This window comes from Botryllus schlosseri, chromosome 11 (genome assembly GCF_051294905.1).
Source record: "Botryllus schlosseri isolate E-star chromosome 11, Bs_hap1, whole genome shotgun sequence".
Classification (NCBI taxonomy): Eukaryota; Metazoa; Chordata; class Ascidiacea; order Stolidobranchia; family Styelidae; genus Botryllus; species Botryllus schlosseri.
The window spans coordinates 476765-500016 of record NC_137246.1 but is presented as its reverse complement, the minus strand read 5'-3'; the positions used below and the strand labels follow the sequence as shown (position 1 = coordinate 500016).

General features: G+C 40.7%; 1 protein-coding gene across 1 annotated transcript; it reads right to left on the bottom strand.

The window, feature by feature from the left end:
• Positions 1 to 2005: 2005 nt before the first annotated feature.
• LOC145449476 (dermatan-sulfate epimerase-like protein) lies at positions 2006 to 20367 on the bottom strand. Its single transcript, XM_080327836.1, has 7 exons — positions 16710 to 20367; positions 15063 to 15235; positions 6991 to 7669; positions 5518 to 5643; positions 5236 to 5449; positions 4368 to 4645; positions 2006 to 3538 (listed from the first exon to the last, which is right to left on the bottom strand). The coding sequence occupies exons 1-7, from the start codon at positions 18335 to 18337 to the stop codon at positions 3079 to 3081; spliced, it is 3558 nt and encodes a 1185-aa protein (XP_080183962.1). The 5' UTR covers positions 18338 to 20367; the 3' UTR covers positions 2006 to 3078.
• Between the last annotated feature and the right edge of the window lie 2885 nt (positions 20368 to 23252).

Sequence of the window (23252 nt, the reverse complement as noted above, 5' to 3'; positions counted from 1 at the left end):
ATCGTTACTGATTTATTCAGATGAATCATCGATGAAAAGATAGCAAGATAACGCAACGACTTGAGGTAATCTACAAAATCGACACCCACCTCGGCATAGGCTAAGTGAAGAGGAGGCATGTACACTGGATGAAAACTAATAAAACTAAGATACTATAAAACGTCGAACGACAAAAAAGAGATGGGGTGTGACGGACAGCAAGTCAATATATAAGATCAGGCAGGGATCACGCAGTGGCTGCCTATGATCCTTTCCTTCCCAGCTAGATGAAGCATCTCTACTCGGTGCGTTTTTGGATCAACCATTTCTGGGATCACGCGGTTGCTGCCTACCCGATGACTTTCTTCCGGGATCACACGAAATTCGGCGCTGTACTGTCTCGTACCAAAATACTGACCTTTCGTTTTCAGAAACACCAGCCTTACCCTTTCAGAAACGTCTTTCTATTAACGAAATATACAATGTTCTTTCCAATTCTCTACTAGTTGCTGACGATTACCCCTGACGAGTGTCAGCCGAAAATATTCGGGTTCATTTCAATATGAATATACTATTCAACTGTATATTGAAGTTCTGTACCTCCAAGAAGCTCTTCTAACGAAATATATTAAAAAAGTGAAAAACCTGTTTGCGGATCGACATTTCATCCATCATTATGGAGCATATTACAGGAGTTGTTGATGCCTCTACTTTTCTTCTAATAGCAGATAACGCAATACCAGTAAAGCCAGGCTCAGCGGAAGTTTTCCATAGCAGCGTCTTATCACACTCGGATGGGGAAGAGCGAGTTGAAAATTTTGACGCACAAAGTTGTATGTCTTAGCACAGTGGTTCCCAACTTTTTTCGTCTCGTGGACCCCTTGGCCGATATTTGAGCTAGAATCCCCCCCCCATGAAAATGTTGCCTGTGACTAAAAAAGGTGATCTTTAACGCACAGCCATTTGTTGACGGAGCAATATATGGCCAAACAGATTCAGATATGTCCGAACTATGTCGAATGGGGACCGCACGACACTTTCGTAGAGTAGCCTACCGCTAAATTCGACCTTTTTTTCACCGGTCGGGTAGCCGCTCACGAAAAATAAATGGCCTCGAGTTGCATCTATGAATTTGGTATGGTATGGCTCATATGTTGGCTTAAAAAGGGAAACATTTTTACCAGCGGCCTTGTGCTAAATTCGACATGACTTATTCCTGCTTAGTAGTAATTAGGTGGAGATGCTGTCACGGGCCAAACGAAATCGTCTCGCGAACCTCGCTTTAACAGGGGCTGTAATATCTACGGAAGGCATTTAAACATACACCTAGCTAAAAATTCGCCAAAGAAACATACAATTGTAAAGTACTAGTTTCATACTTAACGGTTCTACCATGAAAACCCAAAAGTGTATCTTCCAATACAACCCTAAAGCCAGATTCTCCACCCAAAATTTCAAAATTCCCCCCAAGGGGGGAATTCCCTCCCCCTGTCTTAGCAGAATAATACTGCAGCGTCATTGACTCCTCTTCCACGAGCTTGTGTCTTCATGCGCTGCAACAGCTCACTTGGTAGACGACTGAATTTTTGTGACATTACTTCTCCACACAAATCGCTGATCGAATTATTTTTTTTCATAGATGCATTGACCTTATCCAGAGTCTTCACTTTTTTCTCAGGCGGCATGTCCTCATTTTGGCAGCACGCAACCTCTTTTTAATTTGTACCACTCTACCGGCGTTGCCATTCATTACTTCATAGCTTTGGCAGTAGCCTATAAAGTTCGGTGTGCTGGGTAGCTGCGTTGTTAATAATTGGCGAACTGCACTGCCTAAGACAGATTTAGATACAATATAAGTTGCCCGGTTTCGCCCTCAGTTAAGTTACCATAAAAACACAATTTAATCAATTCTAAAACTGATAAAATTTAGCATAGCAGTACAGAACGATGCCGTGCCCTCTGTAGTCACTATCAGCATTAGGTGCAACCTACCTACCCAATCTATGTGCAACCTATCTTGAAATAATTTGATGTCCTGTTCAATGTTTTATTTCTATTTTCAAACAAGTTTGGGGAAATTTGTCAGAAATGTTAAAGACTCAACAACTGAAATGCGGATTCAAACTTGGCGTAAAACATACCATATGTAATTATGTATACTATTAGATCACGGAAGGGCAACCTGCTGCTATAGATGGGAATTTGTAGGGCCGTCGACAACTAATTCAATTGGCATGTGTTGGCATCCGTCGACATGCAAATTGAAATTACGAATTCACTCCCAAAGTTTTGAGAGATTTTAATTAATCTTGAAATTTTCTTCACACCCAGCGCAATTCAACATAACTTAATTTTTCGATATTAATAGTAGCGCCCTTCTCACTCTGAGCCGGAATCGGAATCGTGTGCTCCTCACGAAAGAAATTTGTAAATGGTACATTTGGGCGATTTTAATATATTTCCACTACCGATACAATTGACAATCCTGATCGGGGTTCAAGAAATAACAGCATGCAACCAAGAGACTTATAACATTTGGCCCACCCGAAGATGCATTATCATTTATAACTTGCCCTAAATATTCAAAAGCTCTCCCTCAATGAACCATACCGGTGTATCTGATCACATGGGCTAAGAGAGGATAAATATTTGATAATAATATGTGATACTGCTACTATTAATTACGGAATTCCTTCGTGAATCTGAAAAATGGATATGGACAGATTAACATAGGTATTTCGCGTCCGCAGTTAGTTCATTACGGCTATGCCCTGGAATGCGGCGATGTTCTCTTTTTGACATGGCGAAAAGTGTAGGGGGGGGGGGGGTCAGGGGGGCGCAATATTTTCGACCATCTCCAAGGGGGTGCATGTCCAAAAAGGTTGAGAACCGCTGCTCTATGATATCATTTTCAATGAGGCTATTGAAAAATGCCGTCACACCATTTCAACAAAGCAATTTTCATGGTATTGCAGGCTACCAATTTCCGATGCTGAATCAACCATCGACACATCCCATTTTATCGCACCCAGAAAGGGCCCAAACACTAAAATCAATTCGGCCAACACCAAGCAGGATTTCCATCGCAAAGGACTGCTCTTAGCTATATCCGAACTTCGCCATCAGCGGATAACAGATTTGTGATATTCGCTTACTTGTGGCGGTGGGCAAGTCAACTTTCCCCGTGTGAGAGTTGACAGACCCATCGTAGGCAGAGTCATAAGAAGGGCTATTGGCAATTCGCGATATATTGCTGATGTGTTTCACCCCTAGGGGAAATCCAAGTCGTGAAAACAAATCTGTTGAGGCATCTTCTGGATTAGTCGTTAGATCCTCGAACCGTACGATATGCAGGGGATGCGATAATCCACCGGTAGAAGACAAGGCGTTAGCGTAGGCTACGGTCCATATCACAGCCAATTTTTCAGACAATGAAAGGCTTGACGTCCTTGACATATTGGCGATTTCATGAAAATCTGGAAGCGTTGCACCGTTGTTATTGCAAGATAAGTTGACTCTATCGTATGCGTCGAGCAGCGATGAAATAGTCGATTTCCGCCTAAAAATAAATGCCGTGGGGTTAGCAATACATCAAATTCATACGGTATGAGCTTAAGACATTTTCGTGGTTCGTTTCCGCAGGTGCAATCATTCAACGCAAAAGCTTCTATAGAGGCAAAGCCTTCCAGAATTGTATACAGACTGCGAGAATTTTAGAGATTCAAACGCCAATCTAATCTGTGTGGATGTCGACCCTTGATGTTGCATTTTGCCTGCTGCTTACGCAATAGGTATTTTGAAGTGGGAAATGTTAACGTCCTGATAATTTTGAGCATTCCGCTGTACGAAAAACATTGCTGCATTATAGATGGTTATTGTTTACGTTCCTGTGGTGTAGAACAATAAAATCTTAAGGACATTTTGGGGTTCATGGCGCCGTAGCTCAGGCGGTTAAAAAATACAGCAAATATGACACAGTATGACGTATGACTGTACCATATTGGTTTTCCTTTTGAATCTGTTTAAATCCCATTACTGTGTGACGAGCTCTCGAAAAGAGGCACCCGAAAAATCTTCGATTTATATTAGATTTGGTTGCCTGACATATGAGCATGCGACACAATGAAAAACGACAGTTGAGCATGGGACACTTGCGCATGCGTCACTTCAGCATGTGACTTAACAGCCCCGAAGCTCACCCTAACCGCAAATATAACATTGAAATTAACCATTATATACATCCTAACCTCAACCATAACCCTAACCCAACCCGACCCTAAATCCAACCCTAACGCACCCCTAACCCGTAATTTAACCCACATGTTCAGGTATCGCAAGCCCAATTGATAAACTGTTGAAACGATTCATACATAAAAATATATCAGTACCGTTGTCGATTCGAGTCATTGATAATTGTGTAGATCCACGATCTCGGGTCACGCACAACCAGCACGGGAAGCAAATTCTCGCGGTCCACAATGCTCGCAATCCACTTTATTTTCGTAATCCAGAACCCGGAGTTATCCACAAAAGCGAGCGTAGTCGACGGGTATTCGCGGATCCGACGACGTAATTTTGAAACTCTTCTCGATGTCGGTTGTTGATTGAAATGCAGCAAAGGTCGGAGGATGACAGACGTCAGCCAGCCAGATGGAATTACGCCGATCTGAGCCGAGCAAGAAATAGGCAGAAGTGTTTCAGGCAGAGGTGGTCAGTAGCAAAATACTTCAACTTTTTCAGTGTAATGAAGCCTACTTGTACCACGTATACGCAATTGGATATTTTAGACTACTTCGACTACTTGAACAGTTTTTTGGGGGACAAGACTTCTTCCTTTTCACACTTTGGATATTGAAAAGTAGAAGGTAGGTTTGCATAAGAACCCAGCAATGCCGATTTTAGGTGGAGAAATTATATGCATCGCTATAGCGTTCTACCCAGTGGCGCGCCACGCGGATATGGTGTATGTAGGCATATCATTAGCAATACGTAGCAATATGCTTTTCCTATATGTTTTGACACCAAACGCGTGGTGCGGAATTAATAGTTACTTCACGGCGAGTTTCTACTTGCATCCATGCGGAAAACCGTGAATAACGATCACAAATTATTATTTTTTTAAATTCCAAACTATCAGAAGTTTGCTTAGAAATCCGTGAAATAAACGATAATAAAGTAGATTGTCTTGGGCAAAAAAATATGCAATCCCTAATAATTGACTATAAAATTTATGCGACAAAACGATACATAACACACCTCCGTATTTCCAGGAGACCATGAACATAAGTCCGGTTTTGTTGAGTCAATGCCATCAACGGGAACCGCAAGGCTTTGGTCCGAAGAAGATAGAATCAGGAAATCCGTTGGACTACCGAAAAGATGCTCGAGCAGATGTCCGCCGCAGCCAGGCAGGGAGAAGGAAAATAGCAAAGGTGACGAGGGATACGCGAACGGCCCAATGCTGGCTTTTCTATGTTGAAACGTTACCGACGAATAAAATAGATATACAGTAGATTCGACGAAGGAGGAAGACTTTACCTTTCACCAGACAGAGATGTAATACGTATGCAGGAGTTGGAACCGTCTGATCGTATGCAGCACAGATTTGCCCAAATTAGAAGTAAGAGAACGATACATGCCCGCATCACAGTAGTTAAATTAGACCTGTATTGGGAAAATAGTAGTATACCAAAATCAGTTAGATAAAATTTAGACCGTGATATAGACTTTCGGGTTTTGGGTTAATTTCACATTGAAGTTCGTGAAAACTGCACCTGATAAAATCCCCAACACAGATTAGTAGGTGGGTTTTGAACTGGACTAAAGTAAAATTTGAAATATAAATGAAAAAGGATCGGATAGCAGGGGGTCTGAAACGCAGTAAGCCTACTTCTATTTTTCGGAGTATTTCAGTAAGAGTACTTACTCGAGTGGATATGTTTTGTGGTTACTGACACTTCCACTTATCCGTTTTTGAACCAGATGACTTATTCTTGACAGATTGGATTCCAAAATTAGAAATTAGCGTTTGGGTTCTAGATCAGTGGTTCCCAACCTGTGGTACGCGAAGGTTTTCCAGGTGGTACGCGAGTAGATGCTGTTTTGTTTCGACCGAAGGGTGGTATTAGTTCAGGTGGGGTTGACTTTAAGTTTTTTGAAGCCGTCGTCGTCGTGGGTAGGGACAATCCCACCAATGACGGCCTACGGCAGGGGTGGACACAGCTCTGCGGCCGCATGCGGCCATAGAAGGTAATTTGTGCGGCTTTGGACACGTAATTTAATTAGCATGTGTTGGCGGCCGTCGACATGCAATTTGAATTTACGAATTGACTCCCGATTTCTTGATAGATTTTATTTATTCTTGAAATTTTCTTCACGCTGCGCGCGATTCAATGTGTCCTTATTTTTCGATTTTGATATAGTAGAAGGCTCTTCGGAATTGGAGCCCACATTTCAGATTCGAAGAGTAGAGAAAAATGATGTGCTCCATATAGAAATACCAACTCGAAATCGTGTACACCTCACTATACCAACAATCCCGATGGGAGGTCAAGGAATAACAGCATGCAGCAAAGTGCTAATAACAATTGGCCCACCCGAAGATGCATCATCATTTATAACTTGCCCTAAATTTTAGAAAACACCCCCTCCATCAACTCTACCGGTGAATCTGACCACATCCATTGGCTGAGAAAGGATAAATGTTTGATAGTAATATGTAAGGCTACTAATATTAATCACCAGTAAATCTGAAAAAATTTTTGCGCTTGGCGCGGCGACGCCTGCTGTCCCATAACATCACCAGTGACCAGATGACCACTCGCGATTCCGGTGCGTATAACAAGTCTATATGATTATGTAGATTAGTCCGGAATTCACCAGAAATTGACATAGACACTCTAACGTGGGCATTTGGCGTCCGACAATAGCTAATTACGACTATGCCCTAGAATCCGTGCCACTGTGCTAGATTCTTCACACATAGATTGATTTCAACACATCCTAATTTACCTGATTTTGCGCAACAAAATCGTTCTTGTTTGAGGAAATCGGATGGCTATCACGGCGACGAGTAGGAAAGAGATTCCGGTGACAAGCCCGACAGGTGTTTGGGCTTCACTCTCTACACAATCAGAATATTTTACGTTGGCCGAGCATGGTGATCCAGGCATTCTATTGCGACAATCAAAGTCTGGCAAAGTGCAATAGAAAGTGCCGCTTTTAGATAACTCAGCACTGGTACCTCGTGTTAGCCTATCGACCAACAAAGATGGATTGACTTCGTACCCAAAACGATACAACTTAGAGTCAACTCGCACACTCGCGTAACCAGGAAACCCGAGAAATTTAATCCGCTGTTGAGCTGCTGAAGCTTTTTTCGACCAGCTCCTCCACGCGGTGGTGACTTTGGCTTCATGTACAACGCCTTTGATATCTAGCTTTATGCTAACTCCAGTCGAACCAAATTTGGCAGCCACAGCGGATCGGATCGGGTTTAGTGGCCCGGCGAAGATATAGGCCACTGTAGTGACGTCTTCCTCTAGAGGGAATGTTGCGTTGATGTAGTTGGTCGGACCTTCTCGCAAATATTCGGGACGAAATCCTGCGTGTAGGGTTACTGCGATGCGCTTCCCGACGATATTCATTGCGAACAACTTGTAGGAGCCTTCTGGGTATCTGATCTGCGCCCCTAAAATAACGAATTGTCCATGTATTTCCACTGTATATAACAGAATGCTTATTAGTCTGGGTTCATACGAACCGCAGTGGTTCCCTGGGTCAGTCTCAGTGATTCACCGGGGCTCAAGAGCCAAGACACACTCTACTCAAGTCATAGTGATTTGCAGTAAATATTCATCATCATATTTTTGTTTTGATAACGTGCGCATCAGTTTGATGGGCGTCAGGCCTACTGTACAGTGAACACGGCAGCACAGTACACACACGATAGTTGAGTCCATCGATGTTATCGCGCGCATCAGCCTACCACACATCAGGGCCGTTGCAGACGCCATGGTTCATGCCAGCGATAATCACACGCGCATCGTCCTGCTGCGCATCATGCTCACTGCAGACGCGATAGTTGAAGCCAATGATGATAGCGCACACTTCAGGAAATACCAATCCCTCAACTACGCGTACAAACGTACAAATGAACAATAACCTCAGCGGCAAATCGATGATCAGACATGGGATACTCGGGTAATCCTGATATGTGGAGGAACCATACGTTCTCCTTTAGAAAGATTTTTCCGATTACTTCAAGAAATGTCCTCTCTTTCAACCAAATGTTCTCCGTTTTGGCAATTTTCCTTTTTAGTCTAAAATACCCAAAAATACCACGAATTATGCGAAATGTGGACCGAATGGGCGATAGACGGGTTACGGGTATCTCGGGAGTCGAGATGGAAAGATGACAATTTATTTAGTCAACTCGTCTAATGTAAGTTATAAACGGGCATTTCAGGCGTCGAGTCGGAAAAATGACCTTTTGCCAATCCAATGATATCAGCTGTATAAATTTGAACAAACATCCGTTTTCTCGTCCGCTATAGTAACTTTTACAGCCTTTGAAAAGTGTCTCCCTTTTCGGATCCAAAAATATGGTAACCCTATGACATGCAATCATGGCAATCTATTACGTCGATTACTGCGATTACAGCATTTTCAAGCAATCGAAATCGATTATTTCACATCGATTTCTTCGTGAAGATTACTCTTTAATTGTACAATCTACAAGAACTAAGACATAAACTGAACATTCGTGAACAAGGATGAGTGCGATATTATATCAGGTAATTGACAGCAGAAACGTCAGATGTTCAAACAACACGGCTCATAATTACATCACAAATACTATCGTTTCCCGTCATTGCGTAACGAAGTATCCACACGTCGTAAACATATATTTGATGTAGCATGGTTGAAAGAACTACATCCATGTCGTATGCCAGGTTATCAATACACACCAGACACCACTTTCCAGGGCATGTTATGGTATGGTATGGAAGTATGGTATGGAACTATATTTCGGTATGTAATATGGAAATGTGCAAGTATGGTATGGAAATATTTTCCATATATTCCGTACTTTTGCAGTTTTGCCCAAACCATGACAATGATCCAACTTTTGATTAGTTAAATCGATTGCATATCTCCGAAAATCGTTCACTGACAGGTAGGGTTGCATTTAAAACAAACGGTGTTTTGAAACACTCTGTAACATGTTTTAAAAACAGTGTTTTAAACAAATGCATTTAAAAAAAATGTGTTCTTTTTCAAACGTTGTCTAATTATGCCGTAATTGTGTAAATGCGTCCGAAAAACCAAGTAGTATGAGCCTATACGGATGATTTGCAACCAAAATAATGGACGTATTCGATGTGGGGTGGCCGCAACCCTTGAAATCGTCGTTGGTACGGAATTAGTACGTGATGGGTGTTCTGATGATGATGACGGCCGACCGTAAAAATACTGCGTGACGATGTAGTCCTGGTTAAAGATAGTTGTGGTGTTTTGATCGGAAGCCCTTTTCGTCGAAGGAGCCATATTTACCCTATATTTCAATTGTCAAAGCCAATCCACTGTGACGTCACGATTGAATATTCGTGACGTCATGGCTAAAAAATGTTCTAAACAAGGGCCTTGTTTTAAACATATTTGTTTTAAATTGAATTTTGTTTTAAATTCAACCCTACTGACATGTCAGCCTCGTGAATGAATTTCGTCGATAATATTGATAGCTTCATTACTTATTGTCATTCTCAGTCCACGTGATCATCAGATTAATCGGTGAAGCTATAATGAAGGGGGTGTCTTCAAAAATTTTTTGCTAATAATTACACTGGTTTACGCGAGTTTTGCGCCAGGACTTCTTTGAGTCAATTATACCTAATTTGGGGCGCTAAATACGGATCCGACGTTATTTTTGCTCTATCACATCACGTTGTTGAGATATTATATATGTTGAATATTTCTACTTTTGAAAGGTAATCAAGTAGATTTGGGCTACTTGCAGTACTTACTGAAGTGGTAATGTTTTACAACTACTTCAACATCTACCTGAGCAGTATTCTGGATGAACTAATTACATATGTAATTAGGTTTTTGTAAAGTAGAAAGTAGTTCAGGATAATATTCCACCACTATCATGAGTTAAATTGTCATAAGAAACGCCTGAAATAGTCTCTGAATCACGGTAACTGGATATATTTTCCAAAGATTCTACCCATGGGAGGTGTCATCATAGTCAATTTGCGTTAGCTCAACGAGGCATCTTGACATTTCGTATGTAGCCACCTCCAACTAAATGTTGAATGTATGCGACCAGCCTTCCACCGACCAAGCATATCAAGATATTTACTGACTTCCACAGACCTTTCATTTCGTATTCCACTTGAAATAGTTTTCAGATGTCTTGTAAATTATTACTTCTACTTGTAATTGCGTAGAAGTCTAAGGCGTTACTTGTGCTACTTGACTAGCAACGCCGATCCCTTCGACCAACTCTAGTTCATAGTAGGATATTACGGCAAATCAGAAACCACCAAAAATGTGAGCTGTTTGTATTCAGAACTGGCATTTAATCCCGCAAAACACTAGGAAAAAGCCTCGAAACCATATAGATACATCACTAGAAATTAACCAATGATCATCCCTGGCTATCTTTCAGCATAGAACACATGGTATTTGGTGTAGGCTACAAAATGTCCTATGTCGAGACGGATCGACTGTCCTAGAACCGATGCATATTTATTTTTATTGTGAATTAACACGTAGGGGAGATGTGGTACCGATGGATCACTGAGACCGAAAATACTTTAAAAATTCTCTATGATAATTCTATGCTTACGCTCCGTGAAATTGTCTACTATTGCATGCTGGCAAAATCTTTCCTCGCATACAAAAAATTTCGACGTGCGCTATGGGGTCTCTGACAGATGTTTTCTGTTTTGGGGGGTGTAAACTAAATTTCGATCTACACATACATTTTTCTTTGTAACCTTCAACACGACCAAACCAGCAATCATTTTAAATGTGAAGTGTAGGGCTTGTATCAGGCAGTATAATGAGACCTATTATTTTTTACAATACCTTCCTTGAGTGGAATCTTTTTCGATTCATGTATAAAATTCGTAGGGTGGGGACCGATGATACAATAGCCAAATCAAGCAAAATAATCAAGCATACTAATCATGCAATAACTGAAACATGCCTACATACAGAAACCCTTTATGTAATAGTTGCATATGATGTTTTATCGCTATAACGAGGTATTTGGAAGTCACACTGTCGATTTTCGGGCAATATGTATGTACCCTCAAATTTATAAGCTCGAGCTTAAATCGAAACGTGATTTTATAGCAGCATTTCAGTTATTATTTATTTTATTTTTTGAAGGTTGCGACCAAACATTCTTCTTTGGCTTACTGTAGCTTAGATTATAATACTGAGCAAGAAATCTGAGTTTTTGAGAGTATGTCTAATAGGTCCCCGGGTCGTGTGCCATTGGACCCACCGGGTGGGAACCGATGATACGTTCGAGCAACAAATTTTGAACGTCCATAAATAGTTTTCGAAAAGACGGATATTCATGTATATGTGCGCGATAGGTAGAGCTTGTATCAAAGTGCTGAGCCAGCAAAACATCTGCTGTTATTGGCCGAACATGTTGGGGCCAGCGATCATTTTCCAATTTTTGCTCCGTCGGTACCACATCTCCCCTACTTCAGGTTTCGTGTTGAGCTGTTAGTAAGCAGTCTCCATTCATCTGGTTGTCTATAATAGACAATGCAAAAGAAGCCCTTTAACCATCACAATAAGCCAAAAGAAATGAAGCGTTCGGAAACTGCTTTCCTCGATTCCGATAAAATGTAGCAGAATATGAAAACTGGAGAAGAAGAATTAGCATGATAAATACTGGCGTGGATTAATTATGATAAAGTATTTCAAGTTATCATGATAAGCCCTCTTTTCTTTGGAAAAGCAGACATCCTATTCTTCTAATGTTTCAAAACAAGCTTAAAGGGCCGCATATTTAAGTTATGTACCGGAGTGAACAATTCTCTTCTACATAATATACCAACAATGCAATGTTTGTTGTTTGCAAACTTTTACGTTTTACGAAAGAGTAGTGTGCTTTCACAAAATGCATTAACCGATTAAGTCTGCAGGACAGATGTATAAAGAAAGATAACGTAGGGAATTAAATTAGGTACATAGCTACTAATTACAATCTTGAATGGAAGAGTAGTATATAAAGATGACTACTGCCACCGACTAAAATTTATTGGTCGAAAAAAGGTCCTGATCGAAAGAAGATAGAGAACCACTGGATTCAAGTTCACCGAAAAATCTGTTATTCTGTTCTACAACAAGCCTGGTTTCATCATTACAGATGATTTCAATAACAATATTTGATTGGTTGCAGTTGTACAGTGTACACTCACCGTAATGTCACTAACGAAAGCTGAAATTTGATAAATTTATTAAAATTAAAAAAAAATACATACTGAAAAAAATTGACGTGATTGAGAAATTCTGGGCACAGAATCGGATTCAGCAACCTAATATTCGCCTAAATCAATTATTAAAATTTTTGAGGCAAAATTTTTTTCAATTTGTAGATCAGTGTAATTTTATGGGTCGAAAAGAGCTTCCGATTGAACGACGATAGAGAATTAATGGATTCAAGTTCATCGAAAACTCACTCATTCTGCACTACAGCAACCCAGGTTTCATGATGGATGATTATAATAACAAAATTGGATCTGTTGCTGTTGTATGCTAACCGTGATGTCACTAACGAAAGCCGAAATTTGATTAATTCACGAAAATGGGAAAAATACATACGGAAAAAATTGACGTGATAGAGAAATTCTGAGCACAAAATCGGATTCAGCAGCCTTCAATTAGCCTAAATCAATCAGTAAAATTTTTGGCGCGAATTTTTTATCGACATTTGTTGACCAGTGTTATCGATGATGCATTTTAATAATCCCTTTTTTGCATGGTAATATTTCTTGACCTCGCATCAGGATTGTCGGTATTGTCAAAATATATACTGGAATCGCCCAAACTTACCAGAGAAACCTTTATTCTAACTTGTTATTTCTTTATGAGGCGCATCAATTTCCTCTGCGGTTCGTATTTGAACGGTGAGGCTCAGATTGCAAGGACACTATTATATTAAAAACGAAAAATACAAGTCACCCTGAATCGCGCCAAGTGTGCTAAAATTTTTGAGTAGAATCAAAATCTCTCAACGATTCGGGATCCAATTCGTTACTTCAAATTGTATATCAATGACTGCCAACACATGCTGATTTAAATAAATGGTAGACGGTTGTATTATAGAAATTAAACATGGAACGGCAACGACCGATTTTGCAGCTTCGTTACGCTTCGCCGAGGCTGGAGTGGAGAATTGTTTTGCGTAAGCGACTGTAGGATTTCTGGCAATCCAAAAGCTATCTTCCCGAGCGCAGAAATTATTAAATCTGATCTTGATCGAAAGCTACTGTTGCACCGATTCCGAAAATATAAATTAAAATAATGATCAGGCACTGATCCACCTAGAATCCGTCCTCCAAGTCTGAAATATCGGCATTGTTTGAACAATTGGAGAGTCACAACGGGTCATTGTTATGCCCATTGTGTTGCGGTTACCCGATTGTTTGTATTTTTACGACGATACCGATTTCATTGCACCTTGTGGCAATGCTATGGATTGATCATGACTTCGGAAATGTGTCATTTCCAGCAACGTTCGTAGCTTTGTAGTGCACTATATATTTCGTATGCTGCGATTCGGCCAATCAAGCTTTCAGGGCTTCCACAGTGGAAAATAGCATCGAAACTGTAATCCTCGTTGAAAAATTAACTTTCAGTGGCAAGGAGCTAGTAATTCCAGTACTCGAACAAATTATCTCTCACTACTTGACTCGAATCATTGGAATTAACACTCGATTCAGACTCGAGTACACGAATCATTGTGCGCAGCCCTGATCGTAATGCGGATCTGGCACCCTCAGTACACCCAGTCCGAGTGCTACACCTTTTAAAAATTATGGTACTCCCTGCCTGGGGTGTACGATACACGTGGTTGAAGACCCGTGCTGTGGGCAATAGGGAACATGTAACAACAAGAAGTAATATTCATTATGGCATAATTTTATGTTCATCTTATCATGATATGGCCCCACATGAAACGGGCACCAATCGTTATTTCGCAATTCGTTATTAAAGATTTGAATCTGCCACCCATGTTAACGTTGGTTGCAGCGAGAATGCAAATCGTTGAGGCGAGATATCGTCAGCTATTTCGTTGAGAAATGGATAGATTGTGACGTTGACGTACTAGGTAAATGACGTCATTTAAAAACAAAATTGTTCTCTCATTATTCCTTCTCATTGCATTCTTCCAATATGTGTTCAAGGCTCAAGTTCTAAGAAGCAAAATAAATGTAATAGTTAGTAATCGTGATTATAATAAGTTCCACGTAATCGTAATCGTAATGGACTACTTTTGAGATTTTGCTGTAATCGTAATCGCGTGATTCAGTGGTTATCGTAATCGCAGCCGATTAAATTGATGAAGTAATCACCCAATGTCGGCTGATCATGCGAACTACTAAAATAAAACTAACATACGAAATATTGGAGACATAATGCCATTCTAGAAAGACATGGTTTCGAGTTTGAGATGGACTGGACTTCAACTCCCCAAAACCCCTCCCTGGCTACGCCACCGCTCATGTGCATGTGGTCTGATTGACGATTTCTACGTCCGACATACTGTCATTCTACTAAGAATCCATTGACAATCTTGAGCGACAACCGATGCCACACAGACATTGATTGAAGTGTAGGCCGTGCTACACCTTAATAAATTGAAAAGGGTATGTTTTATGGTATAGAACATTTTTGGTTACATTAAATGCAACTGATTCCTTGTATAAACGTCAATGAATATTTTTATGGAAAGAGTCTGGAATACCGCGCGCGTGACACTTGAGTCATCGTCATGTGGCGTGTGGACGGAAGAGGTCGTCATGGATTAAGAGGAAACGACCATGACTTACCTTGGTAGTCTTTAAATCGGTATGGTTTGAAAGCATGCAACATGTTGTGAAATGTAGCACTTGCGAACTTTGTTTTACTGCCGGTACGAAGCTTGAAACTGTCCACGACAATCAAAACTTCAGGATTTAGAAGTAACACTCCGCGATAGAAGCTTGCGATGCCGAGAGATTTACTGCAACAAATGAGGAAAGTTCTCGAGATATATGGATTTCTTTGTGAACCAAGGATGACACACTTCAGTCTTAAACAATCTATAACAGGGGCGGGCAACATACGGCCCGCGGGTCGGATCCGGCTCGCGACGTGATTTTGAGCGGCGCGCAGAGAGTTTCCGGCCGTACATGTTAATGTGGCCTGCGGCCAAAGTGTGCCGCAACCCACCAGTACTTGATTATTACGTCAAATGATTGCAGCTTTATTCTTGAGCGTGTGCGTGTGTGATTAAAGTGCGAGACTGGAGCTTACGCGTAAGTTCGTCAACACGAAAAGGATTTCACGTGTTTCAGGCCTGTCCCACATTCTGATAACTCGGCCTAACACACATTGTTTGATGGTATAGTATTAGGGTTAATCAACTACGCCCGTTCGCGGCCAATTGCGCAGATTCGAAGTTATTCAATTTCAAGTTATCAGTCTAAAGCCAGTATGACATAGCAATCGCATGAATAGATATAGCAGGCAAATCGTGCGAGGCCTGTAGCACATACTCCGAAAACTTTTGCAAATTAGATTAGGATTAGAATTAGAATTAGAGCTACACCGTTTTTTCAAATTAGATTAGAGCCAGAATTGGAGCTACACAATTTTTTTTCGAATCAGATTAGAATTAGAATTAGAGCGACGCAGTTTTTTTTCCAAATTAGACTAGAATAAGAATTAGAGTTACACAATTTTTTACAAATTAGACTAGAATTAGAACTAGAGTTACACAATTTTCTCCAAATTAGATTAGAATTAGACGTACAGAATTCGCAAAAACTTAGAAATTGAATGAAACTGTGAATGAGGAATAAATACATCGAAAATCACTTCATATCAAATCACATTGCATTCCCATAAGCATGAGAATGGTTAACGTCTGTGCATCAAGCTTGACTTGTTTTTTTACCATACCAGGGATCGGCCGGCGATCTGATTTGAGATTTTGGAAGAACACGAAATGAAGCGTTTTGGAATTCTGAAATTGATTTCAGTTTCAAATTATTATTATTGTTGTTGATTCAGAATAAGCTATTCACCTGTGCCCAACAACACTATTCTTCACTAGCTGAAACGGCTTCGGCGATGGCAACAGCATTTCATCGATGAAGAGGGCGTTCCCACAAGATCGATCTTTAGGATGAGATAGTTAGTAACAATGTCTGGCTAGCCGCAATATCGATTCATTAGTCGCTGGAAAGCGTTGTCCGGTATCGTGCGCAACTCATAGTTCAAAATAAAATGAAGTTAATGATCATGGTATTTCTTGCTGTATTTGTACTAATAATAAAATATTACTTCTTTTGCGGTAACCATGACCATCGCTCATGTTAGTGGGCACGGCGTTGTCCTAAAGTTAAGTTTTAAAAACGTGGATGCTCATGCTCAACTCTGTGGGCTATTTTGTCTCCATGTTACATTCTAAGTATATTTAAAGAATAACTTACCCATATATTGCGCCCGCTTCACCCGCCATGAATACCATCTCCTTAGACTCGGTGACTGAAAGAATTTGTCCACGCATTCCAGGCTGAAAATCACTATACTTGAGCCATTTGAAACATTCTCCGATCTGACCCTCCCATGGTTGATTACAATTGGACTCGTTTGACGGGGAAAACGAGTAAGTGTTGTCCAATATTGTGAGTTTCGGACCGTACAATGCTTCCGTGATAAAATACCTTCCGTTGGGAGCAAACGTAAACGAATTTTGGTCGGGGTGCTCATGACCCGGGTTGAAACTTTTCCACCCGTTTATTTTGGATGGATATCGTTTATTCAACCGAATATATTCCACGGCTTCGCCGTTCGGTACGGCCGATTTAAATGAAAGAAACGTATTGCCGGCCTTCATGGGTAAACCGGCCCCGTACGTCGCCACGCCCCAATCAGGAAATACATGTAGTTTTGAATCACGGCATGGATTGGGATTGGGACGTATCGGTTCTATCGAGGCGTTATAAAAGATGTACTCAGTGTGTAATGTTGAGTAGACGGAAGAGTTTGATGGCGCGAATGGTTTGTTTTTAGGCATCGCCAATCGTATTTGATCGGCGAGCCAATTGCCGTAACCATTTTTAAGTATAAAGCTATCTAAAAACACTAATTGCGAGCAAGGACCGAAGAACCAATTATGATTCGCATCTCCGATGCCAGCAGCACGTTGAAATCCTGGAAGAATCGTTTTGTAGTAGAACCAGAAATGATTTTTTATCCACGGATTCGACGTATGATCCACTCCAAAATGTCTTTTGGCGAGATAGATATAAGTAGTTAATCCCCGAGAAGTATAACTACCGTACGATACTCCTTCATCGAGCGACCCGTCCGTTACGTGCTTCAAAATTTCCATTGCGAAATCTAGGCGCTCCCTGGATATGGAAATCCAAGGGGATGCAATTTCAGGTTCAGAAATTGATGTAACGAGACCACCCATCAATAAAGCCACGATGTTGGTAGCGGCGTGATTGTGAATGTATTGTCGAGACCAGCCGTGCCGGTTTTTAGAAAGTATTAAATATAGAGTCTGGGAGTGCTTTTTGATTGCAGATAGGTAATCGCGTTGCCTTGCACTATCAAATCGATCGTGTAAAATATCGAATGCGGTGGCGAATCCATACAGGGAATGTCCAATCGGCACTTCGTCCACATTGTAACTTACGGCAACGTACCAGTCCGGATAACTGGCCATATTATCCATGAATTTTGTTACCAGATCGAAGGCAGCTTCATCTTTTGGGTATAGGAAGCAATACATGGCAAAGCAACATAAATTATTTCCGTACACTTCGTTCCATCTAGACGCGAACACGGAATGGTTTTTCGGTGGTAAGAAGTGGTCGGGTCGCTTTTTAAATTCTTGGCCAGCTAATCGAATCTGTCTGGCAATTTTGTCGTGCGTGTCCGAAGATCTCGATTGGAGAATCACTTTTTCTTGACTGGAGAAATACAGCATGGGAAACGGTTTTGTCGCGCTTCGAGCTCTTTTCCTAAAACTAGCGAAATTCGACGCGGCCGTGGTGATTCCCAGACTTAGCAGAAGAAATGCACCGTACGTCCATCTCGCAGAAAGCATGGCATTGACGAATTTCGCTATTTTCAGAGCTGCTTCATTATACTAACGCAATTACGAGTAAAAATAAAACAGTTGTTATAGTGTGGACGATGTATGAATGCCACTGGATTTCAAGATTCGATCAATATTATAAACATGTGGACGAATAAACTCAGGGGACTATACGCGGGGATTTCCCTGCTTTTGAACTACTCAGCATCAATCATAGTAATGAATATCGGATTACGAACTTATGCAGATAACTATGTACTAGGGTTATGACTAGAAAAAAAACTTAAAATTTTGTCTGTCCTGTAGTCACAAACGATGAACATTTGTGTCCTGATTTCAAAATTAATAAAAGTTAAGGCTTTTTAAACAAAAACCTTCCAGCTTTTCCAGTTTTCACTGTATGAAGGATATGCTTTTTTGTAGATCCTCCAACATCCTCAACAAATCCAACTCTCAGCTGCAAATTTGGAGATGATATGGTAAAACACTACGAAAACTTGGTGCAATCCATCAGCCAGAATTTCAAATGAAAATATTAGAAAACTGAGGATGGAGGGATGATTTTCAGTTTATCTATGTGCTGTGCAGACCATGCCGCTCTTTCAGAGAAAATAGTATATTACCACTAATCAAATGGCATAAACTTCCAAGTCCCCAGATGGAGAATGACTCCTGAGATATCATGCTTATTCATCGCAAATGCGTGTCAGGAAGCCTGGTATTTTAACCAGATGTCCATAGAGGGAATATACTGGAGCCCGATCGATTATCGGTTCGCCGATAATATCGAGACGATATCACACTTTGAAAGAATTATCGGTATCGGCCATTGCAGCTGAAAAATTATCGGCAATTTTCGTGACGTCACAACATGGCGGTAGGAAGTCAGAAAACTATAATCTTTGACCGCTAGAAGGAGAATATTGATATATTTCGCATAGCTTACACTTAACAGGTGTCCAGATGTAGCCTTTCTAGATTATTTCATGTTCAAGTATAATAATGGCTGTAAAGATGTTCAAATGAATGCTCTGAAGCTTTGAAAGTGTGCTTATGTATATTCAACTTCTTTTGAATATCGGCTGAATGTATCGGGATCATCGGTCAAGGTGTGAGATATCAGTTTTATCGGTATCGACCACAAAATCCAATATCGGCCGGGCTCTAGAATATACCAAAGATCATATTCTGCTATCTTTGCGCTGGAATGTCCTGCAGCGATAAAGTGCCATAAAACCCCATTGGAAGTCGAATATGTCGGTTGTAGATGTCTCCATTGCACTAACATATTAACAGAAAGGGGAGTCAAATTGATGGATGAACTTTACCAGCAGTGCAAAAGCACATATATTTGAAGATTAAATTTGTAGCAAAGAATACCTTAATTGTAATTTTTTTCTGTATTTGGACCAGTGGCGAAAATTGAAGTTGGTTTATGCGGGACATTTTTTTCGATTTGAAGAAAATGATTATAATTTTATTAATTTATACCAAAATGTTCATTAATTCCTGCTACAGGCGAATTTTTTTTTCAAGTCATAACCCTAGTGTACAATCATGTATCACAGTTTACGATATTACATACTACGTACGAGTCTTAATACATGATCCCACCTCAAAGAAACGACACACGCTGAACTGAATATGATCGGAAAACTATTCTCGATGAGTAGGATGCCTAATCCTTAGTACAGTGTTCACGTCCATAGTATGGTTTATCCCATTTGGATTCTGATGGCAAGGCGCTAACGCTCATTAATGGTATGTCATTGTAAACTTTCAGAAGCATTAAAGTCGATCCTCTACAGAAGGACTTCTCAACTATTTAAAGGGGCACTGCGCTCTAAAAATGATGTGGTCTCAAATTGAAGGTAAAAACGAACAAAATTTTTTGGCCGCAGCCATTTCCTTCAGAACGCCACCGTAATGGAGCTGCAATTTATTGAAATTTCTACAAGACCAGCTGCCGCGGCTGCTTAACCCGTTACATGGCACGATGTCTTCATCGTCGCACTTACTCGACGCGATAAGGCAGTCAGGCAGAGAACGAAACTTAGACACATTTCCTTCATAACATCGGCTGAAAACTATCTAAAATTCGTTCTCTGCGTGACTGCCTAATCGCGTAGTGCAAGTGCGACGGTGAAGATATCGTGCCATGTAACGGGTTAAGCAGCCGCAGCAGCTGGTCTTGTAGAAATTTCAATAAATTGCAGCTCCATTACGGTGGTCTCATGAAATAATTTACAGCCATAAAAATGTACTATGGAGTATGGACTATATTCATAATACTGTAAAGCGGTATTGGCAAAAGCAATAAGCGAAATGTATTTATTGTTCCGTCCGTTACAGCTAATGGCCAGATGGACAGATTTCATTTATAATGGATACAGTTTTATCAGGGATATGTAGAACTAGATATCCCTGAGATCTATTAAAGAACTACGTAAATACTGAGACAGAAAAGGTGTGGATTCAATGCTGAAAAGGACTGCATTCGGACCGCGGTCCGTCAGTTGAGTAGCGATGCTTTTACAATACATCGGGAAAAGCAAAATAATATCTCATCGCCGCTGACACACAATCTGCGCAAAGCGATATCGAGTTTCGGTCTGGGAAGATTGCTTCATCGACTCTACAGTCAACATTGATTGCCAATGATCGCTGATGTCGGAAATGTTGAACTGCTCACTTCAGCATCGCCGTTGCTACGCAAATGAATTTTGTCGAGCCGTTCTATAACTTAATCAACTGGTATAACCTACTGGCGCCTGTGGCTGTGTGGCACAGCTATACACATGTGGATTGCCTGAGGTCACTTTTCACGGTCTGGTAGGAGGGTGGCGGAAATCCAGCAGAAATAGTTATGTTGTCCAATGCCTCGCAGGAAAGCCTCACGTTTCAAAGCGTAGCAGGCAGAGTTGACTACCGTTTTATCTTAGTTACAAATGATCATATCGATAGTATTTATCAAATAGCATAACTAGATATGAACAAAATCGAGTACCTGCGTGATTCCATTCCGAATTGAATACTAGGCTTGAGGCTTCCAGTCGAGTCGAGTATTATAGTATCGGGGCCTACGATAGGGCTGGGCAGAATGATTCGACTCGAATCATTCGAGTACTCGAATCTGAATCGAGTGGTATTTTCAATGATTCGAGTCGAGTGGTAAAAGACGATTTTTTCGAGTACAGAAATTACACGCTCCTTGCAACTGAGAGTTAATTTACTAACGAGAATTATAATTTTGATACTATTTTCCACTGAGGAAGCCTTGAAACCATGATAAAGCCTTGATACCATGATAATCCATGTCGCAGCATACCAGACATAGTACAAAAGCTACGAACGTTACTGGAAATAACACATTTCCGAAGTCATGATCATCACGCAACATTGTCAAGAAGTGCAATGAAATCGGTATGGTCGTAAAAATACCGAAGTATCTATAATGTGACGGATAGCAGGATTATGTCCTTTGTGGTGGCATAAAAGGTACATATTTGAATTTTTACATAGTACGTCTGTTATGACGTCATAGTGAGTGATACTCGAATACTCGACTCGACTCGAAGCGTAATACGTGATTCAGAATCGAATCACTCAGGTACTCTATTTTGCCCAGCCCTACCTACGATACCATAATACTCGACTCGACTAGAAGTATCGTAGGCCACGATAGTATCATTCATTATGAGGTCCTAGGAGTATGGATGACGTGGAAATTTAGGTTAGAATACCCTTTTATGCGATCACCAAGTAAATAATGCCATACATATGTTATTGCACGTTGTGAGTGACAGTGCTGTTGGTTGATCGCGACTTCGCAGAAAATGTAGGTTTCACGCGTTCCACGTTCGCAACAACGTACCGAAACTATAATACCGTTCATGATATTTGTGGACAGCGGCGTGTAATTTAAAAAAAGGTTTCACTGCTCGACTCGAATCACTACAATAAATGCTCGATTCGGATTCGAGCACTCGAATCATTGTGCCAAACGAAGACATACACAAGTAAACCAGTACTAACGTCAAAAGTAATGATGACTATGGCAGGAGGAACCGGATTATAAAAATGGTCAACATTTTCAAATCAGGAGTAAACAGTAAGAAAATAACAGGTACGGTAACACGAAAAGAACGACATTCTGTACCGTACTTTTCGTTAAAATCCAATCGAACAGCACCAATGCCCCACACATCATTATACGTTTACTGGTCGACTGAAAGCTAGACTGGACCCTGTATTCTGACTTTCTAATAATGAAGCGACAAATCAAACCATGCTATCTTACTGAAGGCATAAATAAGCTGCCGTTAAAACGAGCAATGGTGACATCAGAAGGGTGTTAGATAAATGGATAGCGCGAACGCGCTGCGTCATTCGATAGTAGGCCATGTGCAATTGTGCATGTTTAAACGCGTCCATCGGTACGATGTATAGGCTATCGCACAGATTTGACCTTAGACATATATATCGCTGCGATAATTAGGATAATTCTTTAAATATCAGCTACCTTGTTTGAAAATGTTCAAACAGCTGCCTCCTATTTTTCATTGAAAATCTTATTGATGTGACAAAACGTATCGCTTCAACGCTGCAGATGATCGCTATGTTACTCCCTGGAGAATAGATTACGAATCTTCTGCTCGCTTTCATGGTCTAGCGAACGTTCCAGCAAGCAATGCGTAACCGTACTTCACTATATCCTCATCGATTCGAGTTGTCTGAAAGCGAAAACTAGGTCTTCGCAAACGTACTCGAGAAGCCTTATTTGCTAAGCCGAGGGTAGGGAGAAAGTGTCCGAGACAATATTCTCGATTTGTATTTGCTATAGCCTACCCCTGAGTTACCAAGTATGATAGATGTATCGGCCAAGTTTCTCAAATCAAAATATTGTGTATTCTTGAATAATCCG

What these genes read in the sequence shown, in the direction of transcription:
- LOC145449476 (XM_080327836.1), bottom strand. Translation starts at nt 18,337, where the DNA reads ATGCTTTCTGCGAGATGGACGTACGGTGCATTTCTTCTGCTAAGTCTG. An exon ending in GAAGCGGGCGCAATATATGG is followed by an intron (nt 15,236 to 16,709) that starts GTAAGTTATTCT and finishes CATTTGTTGCAG; the next exon opens with TAAATCTCTCGGCATCGCAA. An exon ending in CCGATTTAAAGACTACCAAG is followed by an intron (nt 7,670 to 15,062) that starts GTAAGTCATGGT and finishes TCGTTATTTTAG; the next exon opens with GGGCGCAGATCAGATACCCA.